At 41.9% G+C, this 14,993-nt stretch overlaps 1 protein-coding gene across 1 annotated transcript in view; it reads right to left on the reverse strand.

The window, feature by feature from the left end:
• The window catches only part of LOC147701703 (uncharacterized), a 241,016-nt gene that overhangs the window by 60,034 nt on the left and 165,989 nt on the right, over window positions 1-14,993 (reverse strand). Inside the window, exons 11-16 of the mRNA XM_086930336.1 lie at window positions 14,389-14,457; window positions 9,824-9,904; window positions 8,953-9,102; window positions 7,649-7,747; window positions 5,644-5,752; window positions 3,158-3,240 (exon numbers count right to left, since the gene is read on the reverse strand). Coding sequence (XP_086786462.1) covers window positions 3,158-3,240; window positions 5,644-5,752; window positions 7,649-7,747; window positions 8,953-9,102; window positions 9,824-9,904; window positions 14,389-14,457 — 591 coding nt within the window. The remainder of the gene's footprint in view (window positions 1-3,157; window positions 3,241-5,643; window positions 5,753-7,648; window positions 7,748-8,952; window positions 9,103-9,823; window positions 9,905-14,388; window positions 14,458-14,993) is intronic.

Raw genomic sequence — 14,993 nt, forward strand, 5'->3', positions numbered from 1 at the left:
GTCATTCATGAGATTATAGACTGGCAAAACAAGCTGCTTTACATTCCTTCAAGACTTAGTCTGAAGGCTGCTCTCCTCAGCTACCACTAGGATAGCTTTCTATATAGGTTGTCTTTACACCTACCATCAATAAGGGTCGTTTGGACTGGTGCAAGGTGCCCACTAGAATAGTGGACAGCATATGCCAGGTCAATGTCTCACACTACCATTGCAGGGAGCGATAGGTGCTGGCGCATATCAGCACTAGAGCTTTCCACTGACCCTTCGCTTGTGACCATTGTGTCAGTAGGCACTGCTGGAGAGGACGCATGTGTTGTTTGGCATGTGGGACTATCATTATGCCAGAAGCTATCAATCCTAGTAGATGCATTGCTGTTCTGACCTTTAGGTGATGATGTTGGTGAAAAAGAGGCAATAGTAGTTAAAAAGCTTGTCCCCTGGCTTGGTTAGGGAGGGTTTTGCATATGATTGAATTGACGGTGACCCCTAAGAAGGGCTGAATCTGAAGAGGATGGAGATGGGCTTGGATGGTGTTTATCGTAAATCACAACCTGTGGAGGAGGGAGATGGTGGTGCAGCAGTCACTGTTACTTGCCTGTACTCCTGATCAACCAATAATCGAGCTATAGGTACATGTGAATATTCCTCCTGCTGGGATGGACGGCCACCAGAGCTAAGCATTTGGTGAACAGCTTTGGGGCTGAGGCAATAGTTTGAATTGATAATGTTGACCACTTAATATAGGGAAGTGCCCCTTTTTTTTAAGATCACCCCCACTTTTGGCAAATGTTATTGAGGTTTTTCGACTGATGTATACTGGGTTCCTGCTAACCAATGCTCTTGCCCTAAAACAAGGTAAAATGGTCTAATTTTTACACAACTGGCACACACTTTGGCACCCATGAAAGTCCCTAGTAAGTGGTACCCCTGGTACCTGGGGCATGCTTACCAAAGAAGGTCTCATAGGGCTACAGCATGTATTATGCCACCCTAAGGGACACTCATACAAACTGCATGCAGCATGCCATTGCAGACTGTGTGCCATGGTGCAAATCATGAGTGAAAACATAATATGGCACACTCACTGTCTGTCTTGACAAAAGCACTGCCTGTACAGCAGATCTTGTACCACTAAGGCAGGGCTCATTATATTACATGTGAGGACATGTCTGCATGAGCAGATATGCCCCAGTGCGGTCTTGTTCAATTACTAGAATGCACAAGTGAACAGGGAAGCCATCTTAGGTATATGTACTGGGCATTGGTCATTACGAGTTCCCCAGCTATGAGATGAATTACATAAAACCTCTGGTGTTTCGTATCAAACACCTTGTTTTAATAATCTGTACTGTTGCCAGTACTAGATTTTTTATGCACCCAGAGGGTACCTTAGAGGTGCCCAGTGAAAAAACCTACCACTATCTAGTGTGCTGGCTGACTGGTAACGACCAGCCTGCTAACACAGACGCAGTGCTTAATTTGTAAAATGTTTGTCGGAAGCCACACCCACTTTTCCCAGCTCCACCCACTTCCCCCAATGGCTCCACCCTGTTACTCTATTGGCTCCACCGACATCCTCAACTGGCACTGCTAAAAGTCAGATGTAATATCCGATCAGAATTTCAGCAAGGGAGCCTTCCTCATAGCAAGGTTCCGATTTGGTTTACTTTACACTTCATACCAAGTAAATCTGTTTAACAGTAAGCAACGCTGGTTTGGCTAATTACGGTTACTGGTGGGCAGCACTGCCTTTATTAATAGGCATGCTGCTGCCTTCCCTCCATGTCGAGCTGAACTGCTAGTGACTCGTGTGAGTGCGTGTGGGCTAGGGCGTGACAATTTGTAAAAAATCTACGCATGCAGACGCACAGCCTCTACCCCCGCAGATCCAAGTCCAGCACAATCAGTGTCCCGCCCACTGGCAACACTGAACTAAGGGCCTAAGGAAAAATTTGCATAAGGGATATGGTGTGAATCTTTCTATTATTGGCTCTGACAGCCACAACACTCTTCACTGAGGACTCGGGAAAGGAACAAACCTCTCAGCGGTGAGTCAGTGAGATTATTATATGTACTTTGCCACAATGCCATATCACGTACAGACGGGTAGTGTAGACCCACCCTGATTAATAAATGCCATTGCCAAGCACCGGCACAAATTAAGCACTGCACAGACGGGGTTCTGATCCCTTGCAGGTGATAGCCAATGCTCTCTGAGGCCAGAAACAATGCCTTCACTGGAGGAAGGTGTTAACACCTACTTCAGCAGGATGGCTAGCGATTTTACATATCAAAGTTAGGGGCTTCAAAGCCCCTGCCGCCTTTGATATGTGACTCAGGCTTCCCCCACACATGGGAGATGCTACTACCTGCCCTGAGGCCCATTTGGCAGCAGGAAAGGTGAGAAATTAGCTACTCAAGTAGGCGTGTTGCACCACCAGGCCAGTCACACCCCTAAGGTGGGCTGCCTGATGTGCTCCATGAAAGAAGGGTTCCACCATTTCGTTTTTGGTGGAATTAGAAACTCTGGGACAGGGTTATGCCCATGCCCCACAGGAAGCGGTCATAAAGGGGGTGTAGTGACCCAAAGGTAAGTAGGCAATTGGCTACTTCCCTTCACTCCCCTTAACACCCCCCTAAATTAGGAGGGGCAGCCATTCTGTAGCACATACCTGGGTGGTAGGAGTGCCAATTAGTTGCCAAAACCGGTCACAGTTTCTCAACTAGTATCACCCGAGTGTGCCTTTCATCTGCCTCAATGACTCTTTAAACTTATTGTATTATCGTTACACTGTTGTAATATTTCTCACCCAATCGTAGTGTAAATGCAATGTTTTTCTCATCCCTTATAGTGTTGTTACTGGCAAAGGCTGTGTGATGTCACTTCCTTGTGTTTGGACACAGTTTAATATCAGGCTACAAGACTTCCTGTGAACTCAGTGGCAAGTTAAAGGCCATTTGATGTCACTTCAACAGATCTATGAGACAAGTGTAAGTCTATATGACTACGGTCGGCGCTTCAAATGTTCCATTAACCAGATCTTTGATCACAACAACTACTGCAGCAGTGTGGATGATGGAGTTATGTCCATGATCAGCTACAGATTCCAATGACAAGCTTTCTACCGTAAAGCAACAGTAATTCTTTGGGACCTACCTGATCCATACTTGCAACGGGCAGGAAGCTCTGAGAGTAGCCAGTGTGGTGATCAGTGACTGGAGAAGCAGCGAGCATTACAGCTGTAAGAGTGTGAAAAATTAGAAAGATCACCTTAAAAATCACAAAAAAAGCATGAAATCCTCACAGATATATCCTAGCCGTTCATCCAAAGCCAGTATCATGCATCCAGATAGGGCCAGAGTCAGAGGCCTAACAAGGGTACCATGGGCCATCATTTCAGAAAGGAAATGGGCCCATGCTCTGGTTTGGTAGTAAAATACAGTAGCCATAATTTAGGTGCTCAGATCCCATAATACTTTTGGTCTACTGCACTCATGAAGACAGAGGTGGGTCATGTGATGAGGCATAAAATGAAAGGCAGGAGATGAAAGGGATGGGCGGTATACAGAAGTGGGTAATGGTAAGGGCATAGTGGTATATGCATACAGAAGTGGACTGACATGAGGACATTCCACAAGGGCCGGTGTATCTTGAAGGCCAATAGGACAAGGGATGTAAGCCCATGTCTGATGCTGCATGATGTTTGGCTGACTCTACACCAGTTCTGGCATTTTTCTATTGGAAAATCATCACATTTTCCTATGGAGGAGCCAACATTAATATTAATAGTCATATTAGCGAGGTGCTGAGGGAAGATAGGAGTGCAGATTAAGAAATGGGGAACAAGAGAGTGGGGTTACGGTTGCCAAAAGCGCCACTATGCATTAACGTTCCTTCAAAAGGGTGATATGCTTTGAAATGAAAGAATGCCTGAAAAGTCAAGTGAGATCAAAAGTTTTTTAGTGTGATAGAAAAAAACTCTACCGAGAGGAGAGGTAACCCTCACACTGTGAAGCCACTGACAGAGTTTTGTTGAATGATCATTAATACATCAATCGTGGCTCATGTTATGACATGTCCTGGGAAGTTAGGAAGCATCTCCCTTAAAAATCAAAATGGCAGTGGAGAAACTGAGTAAGAACATTGGCCCATCTACAGCATTAGTGGATTTACGATTGGTGAGCAGTTTTTAAGAGCGCAATTGAGACACCATAGTCAAGTGGTATTTTATTATTAGAAAATTGGAACATTGAGAGCTCTACGGAATACAATGGAGTAGCTCTGGGCTTATATTGGCTACTATAAGCCTGAAGCTCCTACATGCCAATGTTTGTCTTCATGCTTCTCCCTTTTTAATTTGGAACATTCTACCCTTAGTGGGTGGAATGTTCTAATAGCCTTTTAGCCCTTCTGCCTCAGGCTATACCGGTTGTTAAAGGCCCTCTCCATTGTTATAGGTCCTCGCTTGTGGCTCAGGCCTATAACTCAGGCTCTGGGCCTATAAAAACTGGTATAGCCCTCGGCAGTAGGCTATAAGTCCATGGTATTGTTTTGCAAATGCCACCATTGGTAATCCAAGAAGGATAAACAGTATGCTTGAAATGAAAATCATCTTGCTCCGTGAGACAGAGAAAAACACAACTCCTGAACTGTTTAGTGCACAGGAGTAAACGACCGAAGAAGAGCAATCATCTTTCCAATAGGGGTCAAAATTTAGAACTACTGAGTTGTAATCCACCGTGGGTGCAATTAAAACAGAATCTGCAGGCAGCAAATTCGATTTCATGATCAAACTGAATCCTAATTGGTCACCTAGAATTTTGCTCCTTAATTAAGGATTTGGAATACACATTTCCAGGAAACAGAATTGCTAATGTCCCAAGTACCATTTTTTTTAACTTAAATTTTTTTTAAAAATTATATAATGTCAACAATGGTGCTCAAGGAACAGCACATTTAGCAAAATAGCTCTTTAAAAAACTACAACTCGAGATCATCACCACAGTGAAGTGATTTTTTTCTGTGCAAAAAACACACACTTGGCCATTTACTTTTGAGTGTTTGTGCGGAGAGGTCCAGCCATTTATTTTCAGCGGGAGCCTCCCCTCAATTACAAGTTTCCCAAAGACTTTCTTTCTTCTAGCCACGGAAACAAGACCGACATATAGGTGAAGCTCCAGGGAGCTAATGGGAGCCAGCGCTTCCAGGTCTTCTGCCCCAATTCTTGGGTGACCGGTCAGTGTAGCTTTTCAAATAATCTGTTGCACCCCTGGGTTTAGATGTAAAGTGCTGGAGAGGTCTGCTTCACCTGCCCTGATGTGTACCAGCAAGAAATCCTATGTCTGACCTGGAAGAACTGTCTGCAAGCAATGGTTGTCCTCTCTCCGGAGATAGGGATGCACTCCAAACACGGCCAACAAAAGCATGAATTGAAGTAGGTGATCTGCACATAAAAAGATCCCTTCTCTTACCACATCGGTCCGCCAAGCACTTTTGATCAAAGTTAAGATTGTTTAGAGTTAACTATGCTGCCTTCAGTCGTGCCTGGGCTTACTTCCCTATAGCCCTCAATCAACATGAGTACCACTGGGGTGACACGCTTATTGTTGTGTTATTTCAAGCCTGTTAGCTAATTTACCTACCAGGGTGACGTGTAGGCTCGGGAGTGGCATACACGCTGCTTTTGTTGACCTTCAGTCCAGACATGATATCATTGATCATCCACAGGTCCCTTTGCGCCGCTGCCTGGTCCTGCATTTAAAAGTCAGAAAGGGGTGAAATGCTTAAAAATACAAAAGATGTGTGTGACATTGTGCACTGGATCTATTAGGGTAGCAATACTTCTCATCTTAAATGCTTAGCAAGGTGACTAATTAGTTGGGGCTCCACTAAATCTATAAATAAATATGATACTTGGTATCTCACTATGCCCAATATATGTTGGAAACACCATGTTGCCTAAGAAAACACTATAATTAAAAGAACGCTGCAATAGCAGGCAGACTTGCTTTTATAACTAAATCTAGACTCTTTATCATCCTCAACAGCCTTAGTGTGGGAGTGGATGATCATGAATAGTTGAACTATATTTAAAACAAGAAGTGAAGAGGAGCTTGCGAGTCACTCCTAATTTCAAAAGGACCTCCTGACTGGTGGAAACAGTAGGACCTTTGTGGAGGGTGAAGATGCATAATGTGTTGGATAATATTTGATTCAATTGCGAAAGCCGATGAAAACACTGGATCAGAGTGGGGAATCATAATATAATCCCCCTCGTGCCCCTGCCAAAAAAAATCAGATTCATAGGCACCTCACAGGAGTAAAAAGAAAGCAGAGCCCTTTGGTAAACCCAGACAGATCATGAGAGAGCTTGCTGTGGACCCAATCGTACTCACTGGAACAGAAGGACATTGTCTAGACGCATGTACGCTGCACTACACTATACATATTGAAATTATCAGCAGTTACCATCAGGTTGGTTATTACCACTAACCCATGTGTCATATTACAAAGGTAGTTAAATGTGTTTCCGGTATTGAGATTCATGAACATATGAGGACTGGCGAATACAGCAGCATAAACAAAGATCGATATAAAATGGCAAAAGCTGTCAACACACCTACTAATTCTACCATAAGAAAGCCTATGTCTCCAAAAATCATATTTAAGACATAAAGCATACTGGCCCTAGTATGGAAGAACAGAAACAAACAATATGACTAGGTATATAGCCCTCCCTTAGGGAGAATCACTGTACAGCTACATCTCCAAGACCATTAGAAATCTACCTGACTTCATGGCAGGATAAGACCACCTCAGACCACTGCCCATCATGCCAGCCAAGGTCCTGATACTGTTCATACTTTAGTTAAAGAACAGACGATCTTAAGCAGTAAGGTCTAGTTTAGAGTCCCACGTCCTAAATTCGGCGTCATCTCGCACAGACCATCAGTGCCATGTGCGCAAGTTAAATTGGATTTGTGTGTGTTTTAGGTAAACGAAATGGTAGAAATGCATATTTATAGAAACTATTCTTTCCTCTATTGGTACTTTTGGTTCATATTTTTGTTAGAAAATATTGGATTTAAAATGTAGCTAACTTAACCCCAACAATATTTTGGGACTGTATTAGTTACTATTTGAACTCCAGTCTGAGAATATTCAGAATACAATGCTTCTCTCAGATCACAGGTATAGTTTTCTTCACCATAGTATAACATATGATTAAGTAATATGTTACATTTTTGTTACTGTGGTGGCTTAGTTATAGTGTGACTGCATAAATTATGAATTTAAAAGCAGTCCTAGAATATCGGAGCGGCATAGTGCTGATCATAGATATATACTCATTTATCAATACGTTGATGAAAAATTCAGTTTCAGTAAAAAGTATTTACTCCACAAAGAAGAAATTCAACTAGATTTCAACCAAGTGTTTTTTTAATCAGTTTGTTCATCTCACAGTAGTATTTTATCAAAAAACTGAATATTATTAAATTGACTGTAATTGATTGCAAGAGCTGATGATTCACCAGATTCCCTCATTGTCCATGACATGCAAATAAAATCTCGGTTTGCGTGTAATGCTTTTGTGGGTTGGTTTCTAACTTGGGAATTGTGTTTTGGAATTGCATTGTATGAACTCACCTGTGGGTGGCCCACGTGCCGCACATGCTCCAGTGTCTCTCGCAGGTTGTGCAAGTCATTCTCCAGAACACGGTACTCTTCCCAAGCTCTTTCCTTCTCCTAAATAGGATAGTGTAAAGATACATATTATTGCAAAAAAGTCAGCATTTCGCAAATTATTAGACCAACAGAACATGTGTCTCTATCAGCTTTTCCACACCCGAAAACAATTAATTAATCAGTGATACCACTTTCATTAAAATACATCTTATGCAGGATCCTACTTCATTATAGAGCACAATGGGAGCTCCCATGTGCAGCATGTAACTCCCTTTGAAATCTTTTGCTGATGCCTTCTGAAAGGCCAGGAGATGCTTCTTGGGGCTATACTTATTGTAATGGCTCTTTTTAGGCAGTCTTAAGTTTTCTCTAAAAGCAGTTTGTTTCCGCTGCAGAGCAAGAATGACGTATAGATGCAACATGTTTAAAGGATGGATAGGAACCAGAGATAGACAGAGAGGATTCTTTTTTAAAACAAAGATGACATTTTAATTATTGGCAGGGTACATTTTAAATAAAGATATACAAAATCCAAAAAGTGAAAAGACTACAACATTCCTCATTCTCTCATGGCATACTTCTTTCTATTTTTATTGAAATACTCTTTTAATCAGATTTCTTGATCTCTCACCCGAACTTTTCCAATAGGAAATGTTTGATGTTTTTCCTTCCTTTAGCTATAAGATGTCAGGAAAAGGGTGCACATTAGAAAACTATTCGTTTTGATGTATACCTTTCATTGCTTAGACTATTTTGGAGTATTGCAGTTTTAGTTAGACAGGCAATTAGGAATTTCAAAATGTGTGTGCTTTAAGTTATGCACATAATTAGGAATGAATATGTTAATTTTTAAGAATGATGTGAATGTTAATATATTTTCAAATAATTTAGGGATTAAAATAATTAAAGCATTTAAAGAATTTTAAGTTAAAAAAGTCTTTTTATTTAGGAGGCAATATGAAGTAGCTGCATAACTGAATCCTACAGAAAAAAACATCTCATAAAGTTCAACTATAAAGAAAAGTCCAGAAAAACGTTTCTTGACAAAGTGATAAGTGGGAAGAAAATAACATTTTCCCATATCAGTTGCTGTGGGAAGAAAATGCAAGGTCCCTCCCACCCCTACTCTGCAGGTGAGGCAGTGCAATCTAATCCCTGGTGGATTTCTCATGTCTTCTGCAACAGTTTACACAGCTGTAGAAATGTGAAACTTAGCAGAAGCCTATATGCGTCTATGAATATCAGGCTTATTCCAAGAGACTCACCAAAGTGACGTCACAGAGCCTGGCTCGGATGTGGACCAGGTCGTCCTGCAGCATCCTTTGCTGGTACCAGATCTTCTCCAAGACATGATCTTGGCCCTGGAACTCAGCCTGGTTCAGACGGGTCACTTCAAGCACATTTTCCAGCTTTTCCTACAAGGGGAAAAGAAGTAAGGAGGAGCTAGAAAACAAGGCACAGCATGCAGATATATCATGGAGCGGTCCACTCGTGGTTAGTTTGCCTTCCCAGTTTAAACCACCTATGCCATGTCATTCCGAGCGTATCAGGAACGTGGGAGTTGCTCAGACCGGCCTGGAGTGTAAAGGCTACTGTTCCTCAACAACCACTTTTGGAATCAGTGTCTGGCAACACACTTCTACACATGGATGAGTTACATGACAAGTGATTCAGGAATGAAGAGGGAAAAATGCTATTGCTCTGTAAAGATAAAACTATAGATAAAGATTCAGCGGAGAAGAACCTTGGGGATAATGATGTTAAGTGAAACACCAACATTCCATGGTCTGCATTATCATAAGCCTAACTAAGGCAAAGCCTTAGGGCACTAACACAAGGTGGTGTCCAACAACAAGAAAAAGCCAGGGAACAACCTTTTCTTAATGAATGAAGAGACCTATGTGTTGCCTGAAAACCCGAACATCCTTGCACTGTTTTGAATCCCTCACATAGCTCCTGGATCTAGGGTAGTCCATTGGAAAAATGGGAATGGAAAAATACTGCTCTGACAAAAACAGAAAGCTACTAGTAATGACATCAAGAGCATAAAAGCCATGTCATGAGTTCTATTATGTAGGCTGATGCCAGTGTTACAGAGCCGCAACAAGACATTGTAGGTAATGACAAGTAGGTTACCTTATCCGTTCTGAGCCGAGCAGATTCCTCTTCTAGACTGTGCAGGAGCTTGTCCTGACCACACAGTTTGGTCAAAAGAATCTGCAGAGAGAGGAACAACTGAAGTGAGAAGGAAAATGAAAAACAGAAATTAGGAACAAATTAAAGGCATGTTAGCCGGGATTCGGCAAATTTAGGTTGCCTTACTTATTGGTGGGGTGAATGGAAGGTCAGAAGAACAGTGCTTTGGGTGAATGGATGGCTATTTGACTGTGGGTAGACTAGGATGCTGGTTGAACACAAGTTGGATAAATGGTGGTGTGTAAATGTATTTTGAAATGGCCAGTTTGGGAGAATAATGGTTTGGGGGATGCCTGGGTATGTGAGCACCCACTTGAGCAAATGGTTGGTGGGTAATGATCAGCTGGGTTATTTGGTGGCTGGTTGAATGAGCAGTTGGTTGAATTGGCTGTTGGGAATAGGTAACTGTGCAAATCGACCACTAATTAACAGATAATTAACTGAATGGGCAGCTGAGTAAATTAAAGATGAATAAAAGGACAACTGAATTGAAGTTTTTGCGACTAGGCTGGTGAGTGAGAGAGGGGCTAGGTAATGCATTTTTGAGAGCATGGGTAGTTGGTAACGGTTGAAAGAAAGGATAGCTGTATGAATGGGCATGTGTTAGGATTAGTTGTTCAGTGAGCAGATATTTTGTTGAATGGTTAGTTAATGAGCAGACAGTGGAGTTGACTGCAGAGTAGGTAATATAGATAGATGTGCATTGGTGACAAGGTAGTTCAGTGATTAATCAGTTGGTATTGTGAAAATCAGTTAATGGGCAAAAGGGTAAATATGGTCTTGGATGAATTGAGGTCACCGGGTAATTAAATGGTTGGATAGCCGGAGTGAATGAACCGTTGAATTAGTGTTTACAAATGCACAGCACAGTTTGAAAAATGGCTTGAATGTAGGTACAGGTCAATGGAGTAATGGAGAGTAGAGAGATGTAAAACAGTCGCTCCTGGGTGACCGGGAGTTAATTGCAGCTTTTTTGCATTCTCAACCCAATAATCCTCCTTGGTGAACTTAATGGAGGCAGTGCGTGTGAATGGGTAATTCCGTTTCTGAACTCCTGGAGCGAATCAGTGGTTGAATAGTTGAATGAAAATATGATCAGGTATGATGATGGGAAAACAATATTTGGCAACTGGATAGCAGATCAGTTAGGCTGGTAGATTTAGGATTAGTCAATTCAAATGCCTCTGAGAGAAAATTAGTTGAGCTGATGATTGACGAAGAGAAATGACAAGAGAAGAACGGTAAAGAGAGTCACAAATACTGGAAAAAAGACATACAATTTTATTTTCATGTTTGAAAGAATGCTTAAAGTCAGGGTGTCTTATAACTCCGACAGGACGTCCCTCAATGCTACCAGCCACCCGACTACCAGAGCAGCAGACATGCAGCTGCGAGTGTTAGTGCACAGATCCCACGTTGGCATTTTGTGTGGCCCTAAGGTTTATAAAATAATCACAACCAAAAATCTGCTGACGATATGCTCTGCTGCCCTTCTGTTATGTTGTTCTATTCAGAACACATGTGCATAACGAATACCTTGGACTTGGATGAATGCAAAGAAATCTACAGCACCAAGGAGCAGCAGGGACAGCTGCAAACAGGACTGTTGTAAGGAGCTATGAAGCCCATCTCTTGTATGTACGCAAAGCTTGTAGCCAGGTCCAGGATGCAAGGTCTCATTACAATTTGTTGGAAACAGGACATGTCCTTTCATCACGATGATGGAAAGAAAATGCTGCATTTCAAATCTCTTTACAGTAGATCTTTTTAAATTCGGATTACTGAATGATCAATTACATATATTTTCCATCAGTCACTATGCTGTAAATGGTGAGATGGTACTAGTGAAACAAATATCACATTATACTGAAATGTGGTGTACACTGGGAGTGGAATGGTCTAGAGTTTTGGTTTCATAGCCAGGAAATAGTGAGATTACAAAGCATTGCACACTAAATTATTCTATACAGTGGAAGATCTCCACATTGGGAGCGATTGACAAACTGAGTTATGTAGTACATAAAGTAGCACATTAACTTTTGAAATAAAAAGTTATCAAAATATTTTACCATAAAATAATTTTGTATTTATCTATACTTTTTTACCATTCAATTAAATGTATACATATAGATATATTTAAAAAGTTGAAAAAAATATGTTAGTTTCATATTATTTACTATTGGGTTCTATGTAAGGTCCTTCCGCCATTATTTTGTATGTGAGGGTGTTGCAGTACCAGTGATTGGCCATGTGTGGTGCTGCACCAGAGTTCCTTTTAGCCGTCATAACTTTACACTCATATATTTTGCTACATTGTACTGTTTCAGGAAGTGGAGACATGTAAGTCTGCACTTTGTAGTAAATTTACACTCAGAAATGGTGAATAGCCAAAAGTAGTACTTTTACTATTAAATGTAAGAGTATATTTACTCATGTCTAAATGTACCTTTGTGAATAGGCTCCACAATCTCCAGCTGCCCGATTTTAGCCACACTCTTTGCCCATGTGCCCAAAGCTCCTGACAGTCTGTCTTTGTGTCCTATCCATGAGTCCAAAGCTCCTCACACTGTTATATCTGTGTAAACAAAGCTCCCCTCACCCTCCCCAAGGTCTTCACAATGTTGATCCATGAAAACTAGCTCTTCACACTGTTATATCCTTGTATATAAAGCTTCTCTGAGTCTGTCCATGTGTCCCAAAGTTCTTCACATATTCCAATAAACAATACCCTAGCTCCTCACATTGTTATATCCATGTATACAAAGCCCCTTTCCGTCTTTCCATGCATCGTAAATTCTTCACATTTTCTATCCATGTGATACCAATCTCATCTCGGCCCCTCCATGTGGCCTAAGTTCTTCACATTGTCTATCAATGAGACCCTAGATCTACACTGTTATGTCCATGTATACCAATCTCGCCATAGTCTGTCCCAAGATGGCAAGCAACTCTCAGAAACTGGCCTCACATACAAACAGCTGAAATATGTATTTCTGGGGGTCCCGAAATCCTTAACATGACATTGGGCAAAGAGAAACAGAGTCAGAGATAGAGGTAGGCAGAGAGAAAGCAAGGTGTTCAGATATAGATTAAACAGAGTGGAGTCAGAGAGAGAAAATTCAGTTTCTTAAGGGGACCCTAAAAAGGTGGGGGCCGCGGACAATTGCCCACTTTGCCATAAACAGTCTCTGGTGAACTGGAACCACTTTAAAATGGCTACCTCCTCACACTGTACGGCTATGGACCGAAGCATCCCAAAATGTGTCTATGTTCGCCAAATTAGATTCCACTGTCTGTCTAGGTGCTGCATATTCCTCACACTTTCTCTCCATTTCCACCAAGCTGCTCATATTGTAGGCCCGGTGCCTACACGCTTCACTCTGCCCGTGTACACAATTTCCTTCATGATGTATGTCCATCAGTCCCAGACACCTCACAAAGTTCAGGTGCCGAAAGATCCTCACAATGCAGCCAAGTGACTGAAACTCCTCACGCAATATGTCTATGTTTTATCATGTTGGCTGATCAGGATCCCAGGCACCTCACACTCACTATATGCTCACCTTCCTTCTTTACCCATGTACTCAAGCTGCTCAGCTTATCTATGTGACATGCCCCAGGCTCCTTAAATAGTTTTGTTCTCAAGGCTCCCTGTGTTCCTCTGCCTAAAAGATCTGCCAATTAGCATCTCCTGGCACTGGAGAGCCCAGTAGAATTCAGACCACTCTCCCCTACCCAGGAGTACATTCTAAAGCAGAGAGCAGGCCACAGATATAACAAATCGGAACAATCTTCCTTCTTTCTTTTGGGTTTCCTCCCTTTGTACAAGATGAGCCTGCTGTGGAGGTGTCAATCAGAGCATAAGCTGCAAATCTTTACCAGATCTCTTTTTCTAACACTTGAACTATGGAAAAAGACTCTGAACTTACCTATGTAAAGTTTATACTTAGCCTGAAGTTGGCAAACTTTGCAGAGCTAAGCTAAGTTTTTCCCAGACAAGATTTCTTTGCAATAGGATTCCTTCTTTATTCTTTTTTAATACTGGGGAACCTTTTGAATCTGTACACGTTTTAACGAAAACTTGTTACTGTAAGGGGGAAAGAAACTTCCTGTTTCCCACATCCCTAGTTTCGATGAACATTTCCTTCACTCACTGCAAGAACAGATTGCCCTCTATGAACACTCATCTACGCGACACGAAGCACCCTTGGCGCAAGAAAATGGTGGCATTTAAGTAGCAGCGAATTGGGCTAGATGGGGGACTTATGAATAGGAACATGGGATATTTCCCACCAGACAGTATACCAAAGTGTATTAAATTAAATACAGACATACAATTGATACAAAAAAAACACATGTGGATGGCAGGATTTGGAGGTAATTAAATAAATGTAAGGGAGACGTGGGGAAGATAGAATGCAGTTCAGGAGCCAACGAGGGAACTCCTATGAATTCAGGGGGCCTTTATCTATCGGTGTGGCATACACTTAGGGAAGAAGTCTTACATCAATGTCATTCTCAGCCATCCGGACGGGGCGTGGCATCCTTTCCCGGTATATTCCCGAACTGTGGGGCTGGAAAATGAAAACATTATATAACAATTAGAAGTCAAAGCCGGCGTTCTTGCAAAGGACCATTCCTTTCCCTATCTCTCCAGTTCATGACCTTGCAAATATTTTGGCAACTAGTAAGTGTTTTTCTGTATCTCATTCTTTCTCTCTTTCTTATCTTCCTTTGACTTGAGAAAAGGATGTGAGGGGCCTTTAAGCTACCCTATACATTTACGTATGGTAAGGTGTTTCTATGTGTTCAACATATCAGTTTGTCTTCTCTTTTATGTATGGTCATCTGTGCAGTATGAGGCCCTTCTACCTGCCCCCATGAGGCGCTGTAGCATCCTGTAAAATAAGGAGATGGTGGCATAATACCCAAGGTGGATGGACGGAGCTCTGCGTGGATGGTGACCTCTGACCCCTTTGGCTAGTGACTGAGGCCTCTTTACTTGTCCTCCTAGGCCGAGGCCATGGGGCTCTGTTGAATCTATGTGCACACTTTTAGCCATGTATTGTGGTGCTTTCTTTGATCATGTCCTTTTGACTGCCTTCTACAT

Source organism: Lissotriton vulgaris, chromosome 7 (assembly GCF_964263255.1).
Source record: "Lissotriton vulgaris chromosome 7, aLisVul1.2, whole genome shotgun sequence".
Classification (NCBI taxonomy): domain Eukaryota; kingdom Metazoa; phylum Chordata; class Amphibia; order Caudata; family Salamandridae; genus Lissotriton; species Lissotriton vulgaris.